The sequence below is a fragment of the Hemitrygon akajei genome, chromosome 10 (genome assembly GCF_048418815.1).
Source record: "Hemitrygon akajei chromosome 10, sHemAka1.3, whole genome shotgun sequence".
NCBI classification, from domain to species: Eukaryota; Metazoa; Chordata; class Chondrichthyes; order Myliobatiformes; family Dasyatidae; genus Hemitrygon; species Hemitrygon akajei.
Genome location: NC_133133.1, coordinates 127,617,561 through 127,643,114, shown reverse-complemented (window position 1 = coordinate 127,643,114; position 25,554 = coordinate 127,617,561). Strand labels below are relative to the sequence as shown.

Sequence of the window (25,554 nt, the reverse complement as noted above, 5' to 3'; positions counted from 1 at the left end):
TGAATAGATGGAGACCCATGAACACTACCTCACTTTTTTTTCTTGCTCACTTTTTCCACTACAGGCAACTCTATCGTCATTACATGACCACTGAGTATTTTCGTTTCCTGTTTCCCAGTCATCTCTGAGAGTAATAGAACACTACGGCACAGAAGCAGGACCCTTTGGTCATCCCAGCCTGTTTTTCTGCCTAGTCCCCTGGACCTGCACCCAGACCATAATCTCCAAACCTCTTCCAAATTTCTCTTCAATGTCACAATCAAGCTCACATCCACTGGCAGCTTGTTCCATACACTCACCACCCACAGGATGAAGGTGTTCGCACTCAGAATCCCTTTAAATAGTTCACCTTTCACCCTAAACTTATGACCTGCAGTTCTAATCTCACCTAACCTCAGGGGAAAATGCCTGCATACATTCATTCTGTCTATACCCCTCATAATTTTGTAAAGCTTTATAAAACCTATCCCCATTCTCCTGCATTCCGGGGAATAATTTCCTTATCTATTTAACGTTTCCCTATAACTCAAAGCCGGTTGGTACCTTTGCCCCAACTGTGCCTCCAGCTCCAAGTGCCCTTCAAAAGTGCTGAAGAAATAGGAGCAGGGGCCACTCTGCCCCTCAAACCTATCCTATCACTCAATATACAATTCTGTGCAAATGACTTAGTCTCATATATACAGGACCCAAAGGGTCCTGCTTCTGCGCCGTAGTGCTCCAAGATATTTGCACAGTACTATAGTAATTTATGTATTGCTGTGTTCTGTTGCCGCAAAAAAAAACAAATTTCATTTCCTTTATGAGTGATAATAAACCTGGTTTTGATATGGGTGTATTGTGGACTGAGGGTGGGAAGGAAGCAGGGAAAGGGGAAGGAAGAGGGAAAGGAGCAAGAAGCACCAGACAGACATGATGTAATGATCAGTACCCCGACTGTTTGGAATCAAATGACTTTGCCTGGACTCTCAGGGCTGGATGTGACTGTACCTGTGCCACTCACCCCCACTGGCACTCCTTCTCTGCCACCTGTCCCACACCCCTCTCACAGCACTCCACCCTCACCATTTCCAACAGCCTTTACTCCTGCCAGATTTACAAATTTGCTCTCTACTCCATCGGGATGCAGAGGAGTTTGCACAAGAACTCCCAAATATTCGCTAGACACAGTAAAGATTTAAAAGTGAAACAGATTAAAGATGAAGACGGGGACACAGTAGTGAGTTGATGGACATTAAGGACAGAAGAATATTTAAATATATTTTTAATTATATGATTTAGGGGGAGAAATGTAAAAATTTGAGAAATATTAATCGAGAGTAGTGATATTATTTTTTCTTCTCTTATATATACTTTTTTCATGTTACAGGGGAGCTGGGGGAACTTCGGATCGATCACTATGGGATTCACGTGTGTAATCATGGCGTTTGCCATGACCTGCACAACAGAGGGGGGTAATGTTGTGTTTTTTTTCATTCACAACATTTGCAGGGTTTTTTTTTTTGTTTTTTTTTCCTTTATAATCTATTTTTCTTTTATCTTTCTTTCTTTGCCTGGATGATCGGAGGGGAGACACATAGCAACATGGAGAATTTTAAAATAATTCCCCAAGGTACTATGAGAGTTGAAATATTATGCATTATTATAGACTGGAGTAACCCCGTTAAAAATAATGACTAATTTACTGAATTTTTTGAGTTTTAATGTTAATGGGCTTAATGGACCGGTGAAAAGAAAAAGAATTTTAACATACATTATGAAAATGAAAATAGATATAGCTTTTATACAAGAAACACATTTAACAGAGATAGAACATCAGAAATTAAAGAGAGATTGGGTTGGAAATGTTATAGCAGCTTCATTTAATTCAAAAGCGAGGGGAGTTGCAATTTTGGTCAACAAAACTTTACCAATTAAAATACAAAATGTATTAATTGATTCTGCGGGAAGATATGTAATTATACATTGTCAAATCTTTTCAGAACTATGGACTCTTATGAATGTTTATGCACCAAATGAAAACGATGTAAAATTTATACAAGAAGCTTTTTTGAATTTGGCTGACGCACATGATAAAATATTAATAGGTGGAGACTTTAACTTTTGTCTAGACCCAGTTTTAGACAGGTCAACAAAGGTTGTTACAAAACCAAAAGTAGCAAAATTAACTTTATCATTGATGAAAGATTTAAATTTGATTGATATATGGAGAAGAATTAACCCAAGAGAAAAAGATTATTTGTTTTATTCAAATAGACATAAAACTTATTCAAGGATAGATTTTTTCCTACTATCAGCGAATATTCAAGACAGAGTGAAAAATATGGAATATAAAGCAAGAATATTGTCCGATCATTCCCCCTTGATAATGACAATAATAATGATGGATAAGGAGGAATCGATTTACAGATGGAGATTTAATTCAATATTATTAAAACGTCAAGATTTTTGTGATTTTATGAAAAAACAGATTCAGTTTTTTTTTAGATACAGCCCACAATGTTGTGACAACCTTTTAATCTGCTCCAAAGATCAATCTAACCCTTTCCTCTCACATAGGCCTCCATTTATCTACCATTCATTTGCCAAAAATGCCCCTAATGTATCTGCCTCTATCACCAGTGTTTCATGTACTTACATCTTTGACATTATCCCCTATACTTTTCTCCAGTCACCTTAAAATTATGCCCTCATGTATTAGCCATTTCTGACCTGGGAAAAAGGTGCTGGCTGTTCACTTCGATCGAGACATTTTTCATACTCCTTTGCTCCAAAAGGAAAAATCCTAGTTTACTCAGTCTTTCTTCATAAGCCTGCTCTCTAATCCAGGTAAATGATTATAGTTGATCTGCCCCAGGCTTCATCTCCTCTTCTCTGCCAGTTCCCCGCAGCCCTCGCTTTACTGATCTTTAAAAACCTTACATCTTCCTTTCAATATTTGCAATGATCCAGCCTCCACCACCCATCTGGGTTCCAGAGTTTCAACCCTGTAATTCCTACACACCTCAGTTTTAAATGTCAGCCCCCCAATTTTGTAGCTAGATCCCCTTGTCTGAGACTCTCCCACTAATGGAAGCATCTTTACACCTAACTTGCCCTGTCCCTCAGGATATCGTGTTCAAAGTTCAAAGCAAATTTATTATCAAAGTTTGTATAAGTCACCCTGTAGTGCCTTGAGATTCATTTTCTTGCAGGCATTCACAGTAAAACAAAGAGACTTAATAGAATCAATGAAATACTACAAAGACTGACAAACAACCAATGTGCAAATAAGAAAATAAATGAATAAATAGTACTTCGAACATGCGTTGTAGAGTACTTGAAAGTGGGTCTGTAGAATCAGTTTAGATTTAAGGTGAGTGTAGTTATCCACACCAGTTCAAGAGCCTGATGGTTGCAAGGGTAACAACGGAGTGATCACTCGAATCGAGTATAATGTTCTCCCTAGGGGTTAGTCCTTTAATGGAGAACTTTGTTTAACGGTGGGAGACTGATGCACAGGCAGTCACCACATGGTCAATGACAGATCGGCCTCAGGGTCCAGTGGGTTGGAATGCAAACCTTCCGGGGACTCTTCACTGGTGCAGCCTTCCTCCGCCTTCACTGTCAACATCTCCCACCAGCTCCACCACTGAGGTCTTGGTTGGATCGCGTTTTGTCTTGAACCTCCCCCTTGATCTTATTGCCATCGCTGACCCTACCAGGAGCTAATCTCCCGACTTCACTGTCGAAATCTCGGGAACTCACGAGTGTCTTCACCATTTCAACCCGGGGGGGGGGGGGGGGGTTGTAGGGTATTAACTGTTCCTGAACCTGGAGGTCTTCTGTACCTCCTGATCAATGACAGCAGTGAGAAGAGAGCCTGGCCTGGATCTTCCGTGAGATTTCCCTCACCCACACCCATCCTTGTAACTCCGAACAACATACTGTACTGCACTGTGCAAGTGTCTTAGCCACAGCATATATATAGATAGGGTGCCTACATCTTTTGCAAAATACTGTAGTAACTTTATGTATGCTGCTGCAAAAAAACAATTTCCTGACAAATGCAAGTGATGATAAACCTGATTCTGATATGGGTCTCTATTGTGGACTGAGAGTGGGAAGAGGGCAGGGAGAAGGGAATCATGGTTGGGAAAAGAGGAAGGAAGAGGGAAGGGAGCAGAAAGCACCAGAGGTACATACTGTAATGATCAATAAACCAATTGTTGTTTGAAATCAACTGACCTTGCCTGGTGTCTCAGGGCTGAGTGTGGCTGCACCCTCATCACCTCCCGCCCCGGCACTCCTTCTCTGCCATCTGTTCCACACCCCTCCCATGATGTTCCATCCTCACTGTTCCTTTGCTCTTGCAGGTATGCAAACTCACTCTCTGCTCCTCTGTGCAAAAAGTCTTAGGCACCCTAGCTGTAAATATGTGCCTAAGACTTTTACACAGTACTGTATATCTAACTCATTAGCTGCTCGTGAGAGGACAGCTGTCTCAGGCCAGGAATGAACCTAATGAATCTCTTTGACTAACAAAAGTCAAGAATTCCTTTCCATTCATTTTCATTCTAAAAACAATGTACTAGATTTGTTAGGCACAATTTGCTCTTGTGGGTCCTATCTTTATGATAAATTTGTAGTTTAAACAATAGCTCTTTCACATGCATTGCAGAGATTCTGCAGTGTGTGTGATGGGAGTGTTGAGGTAAAGGGGTCTGTACTGTATGTGATTTTTCATGGAGTGAACAAGTTGGATTCATGACCACTGCTGGGGTGAGAGCTTCAATGAACCAACTTCAATCCTGTCCTCTGGTGCTGTCTTTGCAGAGTCTGCCTGTCTTCCATGACCTCGTGGCTTTTCACCAGGTGCTACAGTGGCCACTTGATCTCAGAATGTGGGAGCTGGTAGGTTTGTAGACCATGGTAGGATGTTCCAAGTCTGTAGAACCTGGGCATTGATATGAATGTGGGGGAGATGGCTGCTGTTTGACTCTGGAACAGTTTGACACTGTTCTCAGGCTTGAACTGCTTCAGATGATCCAATGGCTATTGAGCATTGTCACCAGCAGTAGGCAGGGCTCTAATTCCAGTTTACTTTTGAGGTGTTGGTGAGACTCAACCTGTGTAATACCTTCCCCTGTAGCAGAGCAGAGTGACGCACGCTGCTCAAATTCTCCACCCTTCACTGAGCAAGTACGAGAGCAGGTGGCTTACAAACACATGGTCCTTTACAGTACTCAGTCAACCAATGACAGGAGAAAGTTCACAATAGGTCTTCCCGCTCTGGAAAAGTATTTTCTCTTGCAATACCGTTTGAGGCCAGCTGGTGTCACTTGGGAGCGTACTTTAAAAACCTATCATTACATCTGGCCGGCTATTTAAGGAAAAATCCTGAAATGCCAAATAAAGAATTGGAACTTAAAAGTTGGTATCTCTAGAGATGGAGATGCCAACTGGTGGGCAGAGCGGCACAGCTTTAGAATACAAGGGCGTCCCTTTAGTCAAAGGGTGATGACTCTGGAATTCATTGCTACGGATGGTTAAGTGCTGTATTTGTCCATGCGAGGTTGTAAATCTGGTGGGAGCAAAGGATGTTAGGAATGGTGAGGGTGGCAGACGGGTGCTAGGGGTGGGGTGTGGCATGGGTGCAGACACACCTAGTCCTGAGACTCCAGGCAAGATAATTTGATTCCAATCGGTTTATTGATCATTACATTACTTCTCTCTGGTGCTTCCTTCTCCCTCCCCCTCTCTTTTTTTCCCAACCATGATACCCCTCTGCCTGCCCCCTTTCAACTTTCAGTCCACAACAGAGACCCATACCAGTTTTATCATCACTCACATATGTCATGAAATTTGTTTTTTTTTTGTGGCAGCAGTACAGTGCAATACATAAAATTACTACAGTACTGTGTAAATGTCTTAGGTACCCTAGCTACAGGTATGTGCCAAAGAGTTTTGCACAGTACTGTATTTAAAGCAGAGGTTGATAGTAGGTGTGTCAAAGGTTATGGGGAGAAGGCTGGAGAATGGAGTTGAGGGAAAATATATTAGCCATGATGGAATGGCAGAGCAGACTCGATGGGCTAATTCTACGCCTGTGATTTAAGAATGCATACAAAGTGAATGGCCAAGGATAGGGCAGGTGGAATATGCAGAGGAAAAATAGAAAATCACTTATTCGTACCATGTTGAGTCACTGAAAGGTGTTGGTGTTCAGAGAGACACATATTGCTGGAGACGAACATTGCAGGTACATTCAGCAATGAGGAAGGCAAATTATATTTTGACATTATTAAAAGAGGACTTGAACAGAAGTGTAGAAACATCTTGCTTTGATCAGACAGGTCTTTGGTAGGGCCACATCTAGAAGAAAGTGTTGAAGTTTGGCAAGGGTTTCTGTGTGATAGAGGGAGTATGGTGAAGGTTGGCTTCAGTGAGTGTGCGTTTGCCCATTGAGGAACCATAATACAGACAGGACTTGCTCTTCCTTGTATTTAAAAGAATAAGAGGTGGTATCACTGAAATGTAAAAATATTCTTATGGAACTTACTAGTATAAATGTAAAATTTGTGTTGGGTTTAGACCCCAGAGTCATAATCTCAAAATATGGATGATCTATTCAGGGCAGAGTTAAGAGGTTTTTTTTCCACTCTGAGGCTAATGAGTGCTTGGAGTTCTATACCTGAGGCTATGGACGTTCAGCACGTTCAAGGGGGTGATCAGTAGACTTTCCGATATTACGGGAGTGGGGCAGTGTCTAGTGCAGTGAAGTCACAGGGGTAAAATGTTAGTCATGGTGGTTCCTGATGGTCGACCCCTGACGGAGGATCAGAGGTGGAGAGGGTCAGTAAGTTTAAATTCCTAGGTGTCACTATCTCAGAGGACCTGGCCTGGACCCACCATATAGATGTAATTGCGAAGAAAGCACGGCAGCACATCTGCTTCCTTAGGAGCCTGCGGAGGTTCGGCACGAGATCCCAAACCTTGGCAAACTTCTGCAGGAAAGCGTGCTGACCGGCTGCATTACGGCCTGGTAGGAGAACACCTCTGTGCGGAAAAACCTACAAAAGGTAGTGGATTCGGCCCAGTACATCACGGGTAAAACATTCCCCATCATTCAGCACATCTACAAAGAACGCTGCCCCAGGAGCAGCAGCAGCCATCATCAATGACCTCCACATCCAGGCCATGCTCGCTTCTCGTTACCACCATCGGGCAAGAGGTACAGGAACCTTAGGTTCCGCATCGCCAGGCAGTTGCCTCAATTACCATCCACAAAATGGTGTGTACCTGGTGTGGGGAGGCATCATACAAGCTGAGTGGGTGGGTGACCCTTGGTTCTGGTTTGCTGGCCGAGGAATGTGAGGGCTCGAGTCCGGCCCCGCCCAACCCCGCCCTAGGCGAGGACAGGCCGGGGGGGGGCGGCGCCTTGAACAGGGTATCGGCTCGCCGGTGAGGGCGGAAACTGGTGGTGGGAGGATGTAGAATAGAACTGAACCAAGCAGAGCGCACAGAGGCGGCGGCGGCTGCTGCTTGTTTTGGGCTGTGGGGCTAGTACGTCCTCAACTCTCTCCTCAACCCCTAGTGCAGACTCGGCCCGACCCGCGAAGTATGGATTTAAAGAGCGAACTACTCAAGTCCATCTGGTACGCCTTCACCGCCCTGGATCGGGAGAAGAGCGGCAAGGTCTCCAAGTCCCAGCTGAAGGTAAGCACCCTCCGGTACCAGGAGGGAGAAACTCACTGGCGAGCGGGCAGAACTAAGGGTGCGGCACCTCCCGCTTCCCCCAGAGATATTTTGCCTTCTACTGGACTTTAAACGCCCCTCCCCAAGTGTAACTCGTTTCCCCTGTGTATTAGCCCCATCAGCGCTCTTCTTGTGGGAGCTCCCTGTCTTCCACATCCGCCAGTCCTTTGACCAACTGTTCCCGTGAGTTGGCGAGGCAGCGGGAACTTTGAGAAAGCCCTTCAAGTGTTTCCCACCGTGACGGAGCTCTGGGTGGGGTATGCCTGATTTGGGAATCTGGTATCGGGTATATGCCTTCCAGACCCCAGTCCTGCACTGGGACCTCGAGGGTTCGATCCGGACCGAACGTTGAATGTTTGTGAACCGCTCTCCCGCTCACCGTGTGGATTTTCTCCGGGTGCTCCAGTTTCCTCCCACGTCAAAGATGAGGGAAGGGGGAGAAGGGTTGGGTTTGATAGGTGGATTGGACAATGCCAATTGCCCCTAATGTGAAGATTAGTGGTTGATCTGGGAGCCATTGATGGGAATGTGGGGAGACTTGAAAAAAACTATTAATGTAAGATTCAGGAACATGGTTGCTGTGTTGAATATCTTGTTCCTCTAAGACTCTATAACACCGGTATCACCTCTGCAGTTTGTTTAGCTGTCTGCAGTAGGTAGCCCATATCTCTGCTGTCTACAGGAGAATGGAGTGGTTACTTGGGGCTGGACTTGAGGTCACAGTTCTTGAACATTCCATTCCTCAGTTGCCCAAAGGGTGCAGAGGTGCATTGAAAGTGGTGAATTTCGTCATCTGCCATCACTTAGAGGTACTCCCGAGCTTCTGAAAGTAACCAAAGTTTTCCAGGGTCTTGCCGTGTTGTCGGACGGAGATGGTGTTGTGCAATGGAGGTAGACTGGTAGAGACTACTGTCTGCTGAAGTAGTGGATGGAGCCCAGTCCATCACAGGGAAATTCCCCCCCCCCCAATCCCCCAAATCAATGAGTACATTTACAAGAAGCGTGGCTGTAAGAAAGCAGCGTACGTCATCAAGTGCCCCTGCCATCCAGGCCAAGCTCTCTCCTTGCTACTACCCTCGGTCAGGAGGTTACACTTACTTTTGCTCCAGGGAGATCCCACGTCACTGGGTTCAGGAACAGTTGTTGCCCCTACAACCGTCAGGCTCCTGAACCTGCAGGGCTAACTTCACTCACCTCAACACTGGACTTACTCCACGGCCTCTTGATTCACCTCCAAGAACTCGACAACTCAATATTATTTATTTACTACTTAAAAATTATTTGCACAGTTTGTCTTTTGCGCCTTGGTTGTTTGTCAGTCACTTATTTATAGTTTTTCATAAATTCTATTGCATTTCTTTATTTTCCTGTAAATATCTGCAAAAATGAATCTCAAAGTCATATATTAAATTTAATTTGATTCTGTATTCTGAAGTAGCGCAGTGGTCAGCCTTTCCTGTAAATAGCGAAGGACTCTGATGCTTGGCGGACACGTGGATTTCAGCAGTGTCCCATAATCCAATGACCCAAACTGGGTTTGGGGATTGGTGGAGGAGCAGCAATTTCCCTTTCATCCTGTGGACCAGTGGACACATTTCAAGCAGTGTTGCAGCGAGGATTTTGAGAAAGTGTCTACGTTGGGATTGGGTGCGTGGCAGACCTCTAGTAGTCTGGATTGCATCTTGCACATTATTGTGTCAGCAGTTAATGAAAGCCATAAAACTGTAGATGCTCAACATCTGAAACAAAAAGAAATACCTGAAAAACCTTAGCAGGTCAGCATCTGGGGTGAGAAAGCAGAATTAATGTATTTGTTGAAAGACCCTTTGTGAGAATTGTGAAGAAGAGGAAACAAGCTGGCTTTAAGTAGAGAGAGGGTGGGGAGGGGATAGATGAAGTACAGGGAATATCTCTGGTAGGGTAGACAAGGCTACTGTATCCTCACTCTGTCCAGGGGACGTGACATGACAGCAGAGGTGTGAGAAATGATGCGATGGTATCAAAGGCTCTACGTTTGCTATGGTTAAAAGGAAACAATGTATAATTATGAAATCAGTAACCAGGGTTCAATTCCCACCACTTTATGTAAGGACTTTGTACGTTAGCTCTGTCACTGTGTAGGTTTCCTCTAGTGTTCCGGTTTCCTCCCACATACCAGGCACACAGATGGGTTAGTAGGTTAATTGCTCACGTGGTGTAATTGGGCTGTGTCTGTGAATTGGGCCGGAAGAGCCTCTAATTGTGCTGTATCTCTATGTAAATAAAAGAAAAAAGGAAGACATATCAGCTACACACACAAAATACTGGAGGAGCTCAGCAGATGAGGCAACACCTAAGGAAGGGAATGAACTGTTGACATTTTGGGCCAAGACCCTTCATCTGGACATGTCAGAGGCAACTGTGTGGAAAAATGTAGAAAATATGAAAACTATATTTATGTGAAATTCTCTCACATTTTACAAAGACTACAGTTTATGTGAGTTTGAAAATGTTAGTGTTTGGCAGCTGTCTATATTTTTATTGGATTTGTTGAGAGGTGAAGAACACGTCCATTGTACCTCTGTTGGACGGGTATTACAGCTGAGCAAGTGGCTGGTTGAGGAAGTCTCTAGTGTTGAGTTTCTCTGTGGTCGGACAGCGTAGTATGTGACAGTGGAGAGTGATGGGTCGGCAAGTAAGCAGTTGATAAGTGGGGTTAATAAATGATTAAAGAGAAGGGAAGTATGCAGACTTAAACTTGGGGAGGTGAAGTACTTAGTTGCCGAAAGAGAGAGAGAAAATAAGGTGAAATGGGATGGAATGGTAGTGAGTTGGAGAGAGTTCAGAGTGAGGAGCTGCAGAGATATTTGGATGTGATGGGCTGGAGAGAGAAAGAATGAGTTTTCTTGGGAGGGAGAGTGAATGAGCTGGAGAGAGAAGAGAAAGTGAAGTATTAAGTTGGAGAAGGAGAGAGCTTCCTCTTGCTCGCCAAGCCAACGTCCCAGTTGCTGTCTGAACTAATGGTGCACCTTCGTTTGTTTCCAGTGACTGGCATACTGATATCAATGATTTCATCTCTGGATATCAACATTCACAACGTAATGCAATTTAAACAATATGCCACTTTTTCTCGCATCTCTCCGTTACATTGCCTCTGTCATGTATTTTCCCACTTGCTCCAATCTGTCTGAGTTGCCTTGAAGGTTTCTTGGCATACCCTTCACAATTCACTGTCCACAATCCACATTAGTTTTAGACCATAAAGAGGGCAGGAATGGGCCCTTCAGTCCATGATGTCCTAAACTAATTAATCTAATGAGACCTAATTGCTCCTGGCTGCACTTGCTCCACATTCCCTCCATTCTCTGCATAGCCTCTCTATTGTATCTGCCTGCGCTTCCAGCCACCTACTACTCTCTGTTTTTTGTAATCTTGCTCTGCACGTCATTTTGAGTGTTTTCCCTCTCATCTTAAATGCATGCCTACTGGTGCAATAAATTTGGACCGGGGGGGGGGGGAGGGGGGGGTAGTGGTGGGAAGATGTGAACTGTTGACCTTTCATTATAAACCGCTATCGTCTTCCCTTAGCCTTTACCACTCCACCAAACACAGTCCTACCCATCTTTGTGACGCATGTCCTCTAATGCAAACGTCATCCTGGTAAACCTCTTTGGCACCCTCTCCAAAGCCTCCACATCCTTGCCGAAACAGGGCAACCAGAATTGAATGCAAATCTCCAGACGTGACCTAACCAGAATCTTACTAAGCTGCAATGTAGCTCCCTGACTGTTGAACTTAAAGCCTCGACTACTGAAGGCGAGCATGTCGCTTGCCTTCTCTAACATTCTAGCATTTTCTTGTGGCCACTTTCAGGGAGCCTTGGACGTGGATCTCAAAGGCCCTGTTGTCAGCAAACTTTGTGAAGTATTGTATTTTATTTCCTCATCTGAATCACTTGTGCATACAAATAGGCCTAAAACCTGATCATTGTGATACCCCAGCAGTTACTGCTGCCACAGTAAGAAAAATCCCTTCCGTCAACCAGTTAATTACTCCAATAGCATGTGCTCTAATTTACATAATAACATGGGGTTTATAAAATACTTGGTCAATTCTCAGCGTACTAGAGTTAACCTTCATCAATTGTGCTAGTTACATCTTCAAAAAGGATTCCAGTGGTTGACTTAGTCTAATCCTGTTGATATTTTCAAAGTGTCCTGCTGTAGCAGTTTAGAGGAGCGTGGGCAGGAAAGGTCACAGTGTGGGAGTTAGCGGAGAATTGGATTGCTCTCCTGTTGTTCTCGTGCTGATTTTAGGGGCTAATGTCAGGAGGAGAAGTCGGAAGTCTGTCGTTATGTTCCTTGCAAATTTATGCTCTCTGAAGGAATACCTTTGTCCACTGTTGGAATCACAGGTGGTCCTAATCCTTGGCTTTGCTGCTTTGGAGATCCCACAAAAGAACTGGTTCATCACAGTAGGATTACTAATCAATATTTTTTCCAATGAGTAGTTATGTATAAACTGCTGTAGCTCCCACATCCCAGACCCCTCCCCCCCCCCCCCCCCCCCCGTTTCAGTTTTCACCTCGCCTATTCTCTCGACTGCTTCCCCCTGGGTGTTTTATTATCTTGCTTGGCAAACATCAGAAACTAGTTTGCATTTAGTAGTCTAGTTGTACTTGCATCTTTTTGTTTTATGCCTAAGTCAATTCTACCTGCTTACTGCCCGCTTACTGTTTACATACAAAAAACTGCTGTTATTTTTAACATCCATTGTCATATTCACACATTCCCTGTTTTATTTCCCTTTTTCCTTCCTCTCTCTGCAAAACTTGGTTCTAACGAGGGTTATCACCTCAAAGCCAAAGTAAATTTATTTAACAGAGTACATGTACATCACTATAAACTACCTTGAGCTTCATTTCATAAACACGAGATTCGGCAGATGCTGGAAACCCAAAGCAATACACACAAAACATTGGAGGAACACAGCAGGTCAGGCAGCATATATGGAAATCAATAAATGGTCGGTGTTTCAGGCCAAGCTCCTCCTTCAGGACTGGGAAGGAAGGGGGAAGACGTCAGAATAAAAAGGTGGGTGGATGGGAAGGAGGACTAGCTATAAGGGGATAAGCGAGGCCAAGTGGGTGGGAAAGGTAAAGGGCTGGAGAAGAAGGAATCTGATGGGAGAGAAGAGTAGACCATGGGAGAAAGTGATGAAGGAGAGGCACCAGGGGGAGGCGATTGGCAGATGAGGTTGAGGTCAGAGTGAGGAATTGAGGAAGGGGAAGAGGAAAATTACCAGAAGGAGAAACCAATGTTCGTGCCATCATTTTGGAGACAACCTAGATGGAATAAAAGTTGCTGCAGCCTCCATCCTGAGAGTGGCATCGTTGTGGCAGAAACGAGTCCACGGACTAACATGTCACAACGGGAATGGTGATAGGAATTAAAATGGTTGGCCACTGGGAATTTTCTGATTTTGGCAAATAGAGCAGAGGCACTCGACAACCCAGTGTCCCAGTTTAGGTCAGGCCTCACCAGTGTAGAGGAGGCCGCACAGAGAGCACCGATTACAATAGGCGTCCACAATGGATTCTTAGGGGAGGTGTTGCCTCACATGGAAGGACTGTTTGGGGCCTTGAATGGAGGTAAGGTAACAATAGGTGGCCCCAACAGATCTGACTGTGAATTTTCATGCAGGCGTTTACAGAAAAATAAAATAATGCAATAGTTTATGAAAAAATTATACATAAAGACTGGCAAACAATGTACAAAAAAAATGCAAATTTTTAAAAAATTACTGAGAGCATGAGTTGTAGAGTCCTTGAAAGTGAGTCCATAGTTGGTAAAATCAGTTCAGTGTTGGGGTGAGTGAGCTTGATGGTTGTAGGGTGATAACTGTTCCTGATCTTGGTGGTGTGGGACCTAAGGCTCCTGGATGTTTTCCCTGAGAAGAGAGCATGGTCTGGATGGTGCTTTCTTGTGGCAGCGCACCTTGTAAATATGCTCATTGGTGGGGAAGATTTTATTTGTGATGGACTGGGTTGTATACACCACTTTTTGTAGGTTTCTCCCTTCCTGGTTGGTGATTCAATACCAGGCCGTGAGGCAATCAGTCAGGATATCCACCAGAATGTCCATCTGAAGAAGTGTGTCAAACTTTTCGATGACAAACCTGGATGTCAAAGTTTTAGATGGTAAAGGGTGCCAGTAGGCAGTTTATGAGGGGGAGAGGGTGGGGGGGGGGCTGGGCAGAAAGCAGTATAGTGTGTGTTCTTGAGGTGGAGCAAAGTACAGGTGTAGAGGACAATAGTAATGATGGTGAGAGGGTTTGAGTGATGAGGCAGAGTGAGGAGCAAGAAGCTGGAGGTTGTGGGGGACTAGTGGGAGAAAATGGAAGCAATGAAGGGGAATTCTGAGTAACAAGCGGGGCATAACATCCTATAAAATGGGTTTAAATGATGGTAGAGTGCAGGGTGTAGAATGTGTGGCTGAGGAAAGAAATGAACTGGAGGAAGCGGGGAATAATTATCAGGGAGGATAAGCTGGCAGTATTGGCAACAAATGGTTATTGTGATGGAGGAGTTATGTGGGGTATGGCTGATGGAGCTGGAGGACTCCTGCCATCCAGGAAGGAGGTACCGGAGCTTTGGGTCCCACACCACCAGGTTAGGGACAGTTATTACCCTTCAACCATCAGACTCCTGAGGCAGCATAGATAACTTCACCTCACCTCAACATTGAACAGATTCCACAATCTATGGACTTGTATACAAGGACACTTCACCTCATGTTCTTAGTATGAACTAAATAAATTAAACAAGAGAAAGTCTGCAGATGCTCGGTCTTGCAGAAGGGTCTCAGCTGAAACATCGTCTGTAATTTTTTCCATAGATGCTGCCTGGAATGCTCGGTTCCTCCAGCATTTTGTTTGAATTGAATTTACTTTATTACTTACATCCTTCATATACATGAGGAGTAAAACATCTTTTTGTTACATCTCCGTTTAAATGTACAATGTCCAATTTATAGTAATTTATAATTAATAGTACTAACAACAGGATTGTCAATATAACATAGAAATACAATTGTGTCAGCATGAGTTAATCAGTCTGATGGCCTGGTGGAAGAAGCTGTCCCAGAGCCTGTTGGTCCTGGCTTTTATGCTGTGGTACCGTTTCCTAGATGGTAGCAGCTGGAACAGTTTGTGGTTGGGGTGACTCAGGTCCCCAGTGATCCATTGATCCTTTTTAACACACCTATCTTTGTAAATGTCCTGAATAGTGGGAAGTTTACATCTACAGATGTGCTGGGCTGAATGCACCACTCTCTGCAGAGTCCTGCGATTGAGGGAGGTACAGTTCCCATACCAGGCAGTGATGCAGCCAGTCAGGATGCTCTCAGTTGTGCCCCTGTAGAACGTTCTTAGGATTTGGGGACCCATACCAAACTTCTTCAGCTGTCTGAGGTGAAAGAGCTGCTGTTGTGCTTTTTTTCACCACACAGCCGTTATGTACAGACCACGTGAGATCCTCGGTGATGTTTATGCCGAGGAATTTAAAGCTGTTCACCCTCTCAACCCCAGATCCATTGATGTCAATAGGAGTTAACCTGCCTCCATTCCTCCTGTAGTCCACAACCAACTCCTTTGTTTTTGTGACATTAAGGGAGAGGTTGTTTTCTTGACACCACTGTGTCAGGGTGATGACTTCTTCTCTGTAGACTGCCTCATTATTATTTGAGATTAGGCCAATCAGTGTAGTGTTGTCAGCAAATTTAATTAGCAGATTGGAGCTGTTGGCAACACAGTCATGGATATAAAGAGAGTAAAGGAGGGAGCTTAGTACACATCCCTGAGGGGCACCGGTGTTGAGGGTAAGACAGGCAGAGGTGAGGGAGCCCACTCTTACCACCTGCCATAACTAAATAAATTTAACATTTATGTATGTATGCATTTGCACAGCTTGTCTTCTTTTACATGTAGATTGATTGTCACTTTGTGTAGTTTTACATTGTTTTTATTGTATTTGTGTTCTGTGAAAGAAAATGAATCTCAGGGTAGCATATGGCGGCATATATGTACTTTGATAATAACTTTACTTTGAACTTTGAAAGTGGTGTGTTAGACTAGAAAAAAGTGTAGTGAGGACAGGGGAAGTGACTTCTGTGTTTACAGATCATAACTATCATAGTTATTATCCACAGTGACACATTGTACATATGGTGGAAGGAGTAAAGGTGTAGACAATTTTCTAAATGGGGCAAATCCAGAAATCAGGGGTACAAAGGAACTTGGGAGTCCTCATGCAGGCTAACATGCAGATTGAGTGGGTGGTAAGGAGGGCAAATGCAATGTTAGCATTGATTTCAAGAGGACTAGAGCAGGGGTGTCAAACTCATTTTAGGTCACGGGCCGGATTGAGCAAAATGCAGCTTCATGCGGGCCGGATCAGTCGGACGCGTACGAACGCAGCTTTCGTTCCCTCCGTTTTTTCAGCCTGCTCTCATGTGTCTCAGTCTCTGCTATAACTACAAAGTGTTTCACTTTACAAATTCCGTTTCTTATGAAGAAGACTGCCGAGCAAGACTGCCGAATAAACACTAAAAACCCTGAAAACATGGTACCTGAATAAACTCAGCATTAGCCATATCATACGCCATAGGCGCTTCAATTACTGGGGCCAGCTTTAATAGTAATTAGATATTATCTCGCGGGCCAAAGATAATTCCACCGCGGGCCGGATTTGGCCCGCGGGCCTTGAGTTTGACATATATGGACTAGAATATAAGAGCAAAGATATAATGCTGAGAATTTATAAGGCACTGGCTGTCTTGTGTCCCATACCTAAGAATGGGTGTACTGGCATTGGAGAGGGTCTAGAGGTTCACAAGAATGATCCCAGGAATGAAAGGGTTAATGTGTTAGCGGTATTTGATGGTTCTGGGTCTGTACTCACTGTAGTTTAGAAGAATAATGGGGAATCTCATTGAAACTTTCAGAATATTGAAAGACCTAGATAGAGTGGATGCAGAGATGTTTCCAATAGTGGGAGAGTCTAGGACCAGAGGGCACAGCCTGAGAATAGAAAGATGTCCCTTTGGAACAGAGATGAGGAGGAATTTCTTTAACCGTAGGGATTTGAATCTGTGGAATTCATTGCTGTAGATGACTGTGGAGGCCAAGTCATTGGGTATATTTAAAGCGGAGATTGACAGGTTCTTGATTAGTAAGGGTGCCAAAGGTCACAAAAAGGCAGGAGAAAGGTGTTGAGATGGATAATAAATCAGCTATGATTAAAACGTGGAGAAGACTTGATGGGCCTAATGGCCTAATTCTGCTCCCATGTCCTATCATCCTCCAGCTTCAGGTGAATGCATTTGCACCATCTCCACCCCCTCAGCCAGAGCCTGTGTGTGTGGTTGCCAGGGTAACTGACTGTGGGCTGACTGGGTGGAGTGATAAGTGTGAGAGTTGATTGACCGTGTTAAAGTTCCATTGACTCTTGGGCTGTCTCCTGCAGGTACTGTCACACAACCTGTACACAGCGCTGAACATCCCTCATGATCCCTCGGCTCTGGAAGACCACTTCCGTGACGACAACGATGGGCCTGTGTCCAGCCAAGGCTACATGCCTTACCTCAACAAGTACATCCTGGACAAGGTAAGTCTGGCTTTCAGTTGGCCGATTGAGTCCATACTAACTAGTCAATTACACCAACATTCTCCCCGCATTCCCATCATGCCCCTCATTCCACCACTCAACTGATGATAGCCAATCAATCTACCAACCTGCACGTGCTCAGAATGCGGGAGGAAATGACAGATATGGAAGTACAGATCCATAATAACTCAAAAGTGGCGTCACAGGTAGATAGGGTCATAAAGTGAGCTTCTTGCACATTGGCCTTCATAAGTTTTGAGTACAGGAGTTGGAGTATAATGTTGAAGTTATGTAAGGTGTTGGTATGACCAAATTTGGCGTATTGTGTGCCACTCTGATCACCTACCTGCAGGAAACATATCAATAAACTTGAAGAGTATAGAGTAAGTTTACAATGTTATTGCTGTGTTGTGAGGGCCTGAGTTTTGGGGAAAGGTTGAGTAGGCTTGGACTTTATTCTCTAGAGCGTAGAAGATTGAGGGGAGATTAAATAGAGGAGTACAGAATCAAGAGGGGTGTAGATATGATAAATGCAAGCAGGCTTTTTCCACTGAGGTTGGATGAAGCTAGAGGTCATAGATTAACAGCGAAAGGTGAAATGTTTGTGGGGAACGTGATGGGGAACTTCTTCACTCAAATGGTGTGTGGAACAAGCTACCAGTAGATGCGGTGAATATGGGTTAAACTTTGGCATTTAAGAGAGGTTTTGACAAGTACTTGGACTTGAGGGCTGTAGTCCAGGTGTGGGTAGATGTGACAAAGTAGAATAACAGTTCAGTGCCCAACAGATGGGTCAAAGGGCCTGTTTCTGTGTTATAGTGCTCTATGACTCAGATAAAGGAGGAGACTCATGCAGTGATGGGGAGCTTGGAATCACTGGTAGCAATAATTTGCATTCAATATGGCTAAATTCCCTAAAACATCGCACTGATCTTGGAACAAAACTTGATACCAAGGCAGAGAAGGAGTTGTCAATGAATCTGTAGTGAAGTACAGCCTTGGGGAGTTTCCAGGGGGGAATGCCAGAGTCTTGGAGACCTGGTTGCTCAAAGGTGAGTCCCAGTGATGGGGCAATGAATGTCAGGGTGGGTGTGAGCTCCACCGGAGGAGGGCCAATTTCTCAGCCATCCACAGTGCTGTTTACCAGCACAGAGATAAGTGGATTCACATTTATTCATAACATGTACATCAAAACATCCAGTGAAAGGTGTCATTTGCATTACTAACCAACACACCCGATGGTGTGCTGGGGGCAGCCTGCAATTGTCACCATACATTCCAGTGCAAATATAGAATACCCAAACAACATCAACAGCCCAACAAACCCTGTTCCTTCCACCCACTCACACACATGCAGAGTCCTCTAATTCCCAAGACGGGGTATCTATAGATTGCAGACTCCAGCAAACTCTGATTTGCACTCGGACACACAGGCAATGGGGCTTTCACTACCTCAGCAGACATTCGCAGACAAAGTGCTCCGGCCAATGGGCCTGGATTTCCGGCCCTGTCTGAAACCTCTAACTCATCCATCTGTTCCCACAAACCCACGAAAAGCAATCACTCAACTAAGCCGTGACCTCAACAGAGGTGGCACCTTGAGGTGGAAGGAGTCTTCCCATCTGGTCCACAAGTACCGCTGCTATGTCAGTCTCTGAGATTAATCTGGTGAGTTTTGCTCCAACTAGCCCCTCTTCCTTATGCACAGCCCAGTGAGGGTGCAGCGTGCCCTCATTCACACCCTTTTGACGAGCAAAAACTCGCTCAGTCCTGACACAATGACGTCAGCCCAGCAATGAGGAATTAGCTCACTGGCAGTGCAGTCTGTTGTAGGTGTTGATACTCTAATGATGCACCACTCCACACCAGAGATAGTGTTTGGAGCTATATCCACTCAGTTTAACCTCTAATACAGCAGTATTCCCCCAATACTGACCCAACTAGGGCACAGTACTCCCTTGGCTCCAGCCCGACGAGGCCACAGCACTAACCCTTGTTCAGTCGTTAAGTCAAGTCCAACTCCTTGTGACCTCATGGACCATAGGGTCCATAGGGTTTTCATGGCAAGATACGGAAGTAGATTGCCAGGCCTTTCTTCCACACAGATACTGCTGCTGCCCCAGGTTAGGATCTTGCCGGTTTTGAACTCCGGACCATCTGCCTTGAAGTCCAGTGATGATGCCACTGCACCACCGGCTGGCCCCCGTGCATTTTAACCGCACTCTATTTATATGGGGTCATCCAGTAATGAGGGAGCTAAGTGTCCTAGTAAACTTGTTCGTGGCAAAGGTAGCCCCTTCATTGGTCCTGGAAATGGGCAACAGAGGTTTCCATCTGGGCAGACTGCCTGGCAATGTCCCAGGGGTATATCTGTGCCCAGGTAACCATGGAGAGGGAACACAGTGTTCTCAGGTAGCAGGGTGGTGTTCTGCTACTGCTGGGCACCTTGACATAGATAGGAAATTTTAATTTAGTTTGTATTAGTAATTGTGCCAGACACGGTAATTGTCTCTTTGTTTGTTGTATTTTGTGTAAAGGTAGAGTGTTTGTGCAAAAGTCTTAGGCACCCTAGCTAAATACATGTGCCCAAGACTTCAGTACAGTGCTGCATTTTGATAAGTAAAAGAATCGGTACTGGCTCTGGAGCAGCGCAGTATTGCTCCACTGACTATAATTTTCCTTCAGTAGGTATTTATCTTGTGTAGCAGATGGCCAGATCTATTGCCATTCCCTCGGTGATGTAAAATGCTTGCACCATCTAACCGCCTCCTTCTCCTACCAGGCACAGGATGGTAATTTTGTCAAGGAAACTTTCAATGAGCTCTGCTGGACGTTGACCGCCCGCAAGAACTACAGGCCCTCAAAGCCCCAGTGCCTGATCTCCGAGCGAGAGGCCTTCATGCTCTGGTGTCTTTTCAACTTCCTATCTGAGAACAAGTATCCTCTGGTCATGGTGCAGGAGGAGGTGGGTCTACTGCACTCTGTTGTGATGAGTTCAGAGCTGGAACTGGGTGCAGACTGAGTGTTACTGTAAATTATTTTCTGTTTTGTCGCCATGTGGCTAACCCTCTTTGGACTAGGCAACCTACAACTACCAGTGACCAAGTTATGAGTGAATAATAGCTCACATTTAATCTCCCCAAATGTTTCATGGGCACTGGCTTCCCCACTCTCAAAGACATCTTCAAAGGTTAATTGTAAACTATTTGGTATCCATCATTAACGGCCCTCACTCTCTGGGCGATGCCCTCTTCTCATTACTATCACCAGGGAGGAGGTACAGGAGCCCAAAGAGACACCCTCAACATTTTAGGAACAACTACTTTGCCTCCACCATCACATTTATGAATGGACATTGAAGCTAAGAACACTGCCTCACTCTTTTTTGAGCTACTTATTCTTATATACAGTTTTCAAAGTTTGAAGTAAACTTTATTATCGGAGTACATATATGTCCCACATACAACCCTGAGATCCTTTTTTCTGTGGGTATGCTCAGCAAATCTGTAGATTAGTAACTAAACAGGATCAATGAAAGATCAAGTAGAGCATAGAGGACCACAACCTGTACACATGCAAATATAAATAAATAGCAATAAATAACGAGAGAATGAAATAACAAGGTAGAGTCCTTAAAGTGAGTTCATTTGTGGGAGCACCTCAATAAGTGAGTGTAGCTATCCCCTTTTGTTCAAGAGCCTGATGGTTAAAGGGTGGTAACTATTCTTGAACCTGGTGCTGTGAGTCCTGAGGCTCCTGTACCTTCTGCCTGATGGCAGCAGAGAGAAAAGTGCATGACCTGGGTGATGATGAACTTTGGATGCTGCTTTTCTATGGCAACGTTTCATGTAAATGTGCTCTGTGGTTGGAAGGGTTTTTACCCGTGATGTACTGGGACAAATCCACTACCATTTGTAGGATTTTCTGTTCAAAGTCCTTGGTTCCCATACCAGGCCATAATGCAGCCAGCCAGCACACTCTCCACCACACATCTATAGAAGTTTGTCAAAGTGTTACTGTAATTTATAGTATTCTTTATGTATTGCAGTGTACTGCTGCTGCAAAATAGCACATTTCATGACATATGTCAGTGATAATAAATCTGATTATGAGAAGCATGATCACAAACGTGAGGCTAATGCCAGAATTAGTCTGCCACTAGTTAATTCCATTCGGTGGTAGTGGCGGGGGGGGGGGGGGTTATATAAATAGATCTGATGATTATCTGCTGCCACGGTACATTCTGTTTTTAAGTCACAGAATAGCGAAATCTACGAGTGAACTTCCCCCTCCCACCTCATGATTTGTGGGCAGTGGTTAACCTCCTTCTTTGCAGTTTGACCCAAATTCTCATGTGTCTTGGCACAGAGCTAGATACTTGCCAAGCTCTAACTTCCTGCTGTGCCTCTTCAGAAGACAAGATGGCCTATAACAGTAACCCACGGCGACATCACCACTTTTGTCATCAGAAATTCTTGGTGCAGCTTTTTATTTGATTTTAGAGCATGCCGTATCTGTTAAAGTGAGACTGACTCATGAAGTCCTGATGAATGGTCCCAACCCAATAAGGTGACTGTTTATTCCCTCCATAGACGCTGCCTGACTTGCTGAGTTCCTCTCGTATTTTGTGTGTGCTGCTTAAGGTTTCAAACACCTGCAGAATCTCTTGTGTTTAGAGTAAGCATACTGAGATATTGTATCTATTGGGAATCAATGGGAAGGGAATGTGTGCTGGGATTAGGTACATTGGGAGTACATGAGAGAGGGGAGAAGATCTTCCTCTATTCTTTTCCCTTACAATTTTATTATTTTTTTTTACCTTCTCGTTCTCTTTTGCCTTTTGCACTCTTTTTCAAAGTTCAAAGTAACTTTATTATCAAAGTACATGCACGTCACCATATACAACACTGAGGTTCATCTACTTGCAGCACTCTATAGATACAAACAAACTCAATAGAAGCAGTAAAAAACTGCATACAACAAAGACAGGCAGACAACCAATGTGCAAAAGACAACAAATTGTGCAAATACAAAAATTAAAAAATAAATAAGCAATAAATATTGAAAATTTGAGTTGTAGAGTTGTTGAAAATGAGTCCATAGGTTGTGGAATCAGTGCTGGGATAAGTGAAGTTATCTCCTCTGATTCAAGAGCTTGATGGTTGAGGGGTAAGAACTCCTCCTGAGCTGGGTGATATGTAGCTGCTTCCTGATGGCAGCAGTGAGAAGAGAGCATGGCCTGGATGGTGGGGGGTACGAGGGGGTCCTTGATGAAGAGAGCATGGCCTGGATGGTGGGGGGGGACGGGGGGGTCCTCGATGGTGGATGCTGCTTTCCTGCGGCAGTGCTCCTTGTAGGTGTGCTTGGTGGTGGGGAGGGCTTTACCTTTGATGGACTGGGCTGTATCCACTACTTTTTGCAGGGTTTTCTACTCCTGTGCATTGGTATTTTTATACCAGGCCATGATGCAACCAAGTCAGTATACTCTCTTTACTGCACATCTAGAGAAGTTTGTCAAAGTTTTAGATGATGTGCTGAATCTTCGCAAACTTCCAAGAAAGTAGAGGCGCTGCTGTGCCTTCATTGTACTGGCACTTACATGCTGGGTTCAGGACAGATCCTTTGAAATTATAATGCTAAAGAATCCTCATAGCATCCTTCATTTCAGTCCTTACTTGTTCTTTCTTCATCCATGGCCATCCCGTTGTCAGCGACGACCCATTGAGCACGCTCTTGGTGTGAGGTGAGGAGTGAGTGTGGCCTCTGTTGCTGCACAGTTCCACAGCCTGTCAGTCAGAGAGTTTACAGTTAGCACAGTGAGTCAACAGAGGGCTCGTGATGCTTACGGAAGCTCGGCAAACAACAACAGAAGAGGGGATAAGGAAGGCATAAAACACTGCGAATGTTGCAATCTGCTGGAGGAACTCGGCAGTTCAGGCAGCATCCATGCAGGGAAATGGACAGTTGACGTTTCTGTTTATGATTGTTAGAGTCTTGTTCTCTTCTTCTACTTAGCTAGGTCTGTTTTCTTTCCATACCGTGGTCCATTTAGGTTGTGTACCTACTGAGGAAATTGTTCACGGCCATGGGTCAGGAGTGGCTTCATGAAGGGGAGCTGAGCGACCATTTTATGCAGAACCCCACCCTGGATGGAGCTGTGACTGTCTGGCAGTTCCTGGACCTGATAGAGTCGGGCAGGTTCACCAAACCAGCCAGCAAGGAGTCGCTGGCTCTGGGGATCCGGTCGGCTTACGAGGAGCTGGTGTTGGATGTGACACAGAAGGTCAGTTGTCATTTTAAAAACCTTTACTTTTATCGAGATGTACCTCAAGATCAGTTTTTTTTTTTTTTTTTGCAAACATGTTCTAAGATCTTGAGGTTTCTGGACATGCCCTTGTGAGAATCACACAAGTGCTACGTTGACAAAGGCCGACATAATGGGGTGGCCCGGTAGCGTAGTGGTTAGACTTCCCGCTTTACAGTACCAGTCAGTGATCAATTATTAGGGTTCAATTCCTGTCACTGTCTGTAAAGAGTTAGTACATTCTCCCTGTGACTGCGTGGGTTTCCTCTCATATTCCAAAAATGTATGGTTAGGGTTAGTGAGTTGTGCACATGCTCTTTTGGCACCAGAAGTGTGGCAACACTTGTGGGCTGCCCAGAACCATCCTTGCTGATTTGCATCAAATCAAGTAATGTATTTGACCGCATGTGACAAATAATGCTAATCAGCTTCTTAATTAGTTAAGGATGTTGAAGTTTACAGGGAGAAGAGAATGGGGGTTTAAGGAGGTAAAAAAAAATTACCCATGATTGAATGGTGGAGCAGAGTCCAGGGACCAAATGGCTATGTTCCTATGTCTTATGCTCTTGTAGTCTTCATATAGGTAGTCCCCGAGTTACGAACGTCCGACTTACAGACAACTTGTACTTACGAACTGAGAAAGGAGAACGCCGTCTGCCATTTTAAATCAGAACGCGAGGCTGTCTGCCATTTTAAGTTGTTGCAATTGACACTGTGTTGGGTGTGTACCTTTGTATTTGGCTTAAATTTTTCTTAGCAAGATTCACTCTGACCCCCGTTCCGGTCAGCTAATGGTGCAGTGAGATCAGCACCAGGCTTGAGAACGGAGTTTCCTGAGTTCGATCCAGTGCTGGGCTGATGTCGATCCAGTGACTCCCGTACCATCCATGCTGTGTTGATGTCGAGCTCACAACTCGACCTCGTAAAAGAAACCACTTGCCACCTCCAGTTTAAATTCCCATGCGGAATATTGTGGAGGATCAAATACCCAAACCCAGCACAGCCCCCACTTGTCCCATTTAACCTGTCTCAGTGCAGTGGACTTTAGGACCCGGGGAATTCGGTGCGGTGGTCCTTAGGACCCAGCAGACCTCGGGAGCTGACAGAGGTCGGGACCCGCCGCCTGCAGTGTTTCTGTAGAGTTGATGGGAAGCGATCGCGATTGAAAATAAAGTGGAAATAATAAAACGTTTGGAAAGAGGTGAAACGCCATCGGTCATTGGAAAAGCATTAGGCTACGGTCGGTCAACGATCTGAACAATTTTAAAGGATAAAGTGAGAATAATGGAGCATGTGAAAGGCCCTGCACTGATGAAAGCTACAATTATTACTAAGCAACGCAGTAGTTTAATTATTGGAATACATGCATTTCTTAAGTGTTTTATATGCATAGAAAGGTAAAATATTGATGCACCATCAATAGCTCTCGGAGACGGGAGGCGAACGATAGGCTTTTATTAGCAGCAAAATGGAGCACGGCATCTTGGAGACTGAGGGAGGAGCAGTGCTTCCAATCACCTTTATACAGGGGTCTGTGGGAGGAGCCACAGGAGCAGTCAGCAGAGGGGCGTGTCCAGACAGGTATACATAGTTTACCACAAATATATACTATATACTAAGACAAACGTTTGACTAACTGACGCTAAATAATACCGGATGTAATTGTTCTGACTTGCGTACAAATCCAACTTAAAGGCAGACTCAGGAACGGAACTCGTTCGTAACCCAGGGACTGCCTGTATTTTATAATTTGGATCGTCTGAACCAAGATAAACCATCCTTATCTAGTAAAATGTCCATTACAATATTAATTACACCCCCCCACTCCCTCGTAAGATAGGAATGGGCCCAGTCTTGACCATGCCAAGCTCAA

At 44.6% G+C, this 25,554-nt stretch overlaps 1 protein-coding gene across 1 annotated transcript in view; it reads left to right on the top strand.

Moving 5' to 3' along the window:
- Nucleotides 1-7,494: 7,494 nt before the first annotated feature.
- The window catches only part of LOC140734109 (differentially expressed in FDCP 6 homolog), a 58,782-nt gene continuing 40,722 nt past the window's right edge, over nt 7,495-25,554 (top strand). Inside the window, exons 1-4 of the mRNA XM_073057693.1 lie at nt 7,495-7,695; nt 17,237-17,377; nt 20,160-20,342; nt 23,430-23,660. Of these exons, the coding sequence (XP_072913794.1) occupies nt 7,600-7,695; nt 17,237-17,377; nt 20,160-20,342; nt 23,430-23,660 (651 nt within the window). The 5' untranslated portion in view covers nt 7,495-7,599. The remainder of the gene's footprint in view (nt 7,696-17,236; nt 17,378-20,159; nt 20,343-23,429; nt 23,661-25,554) is intronic.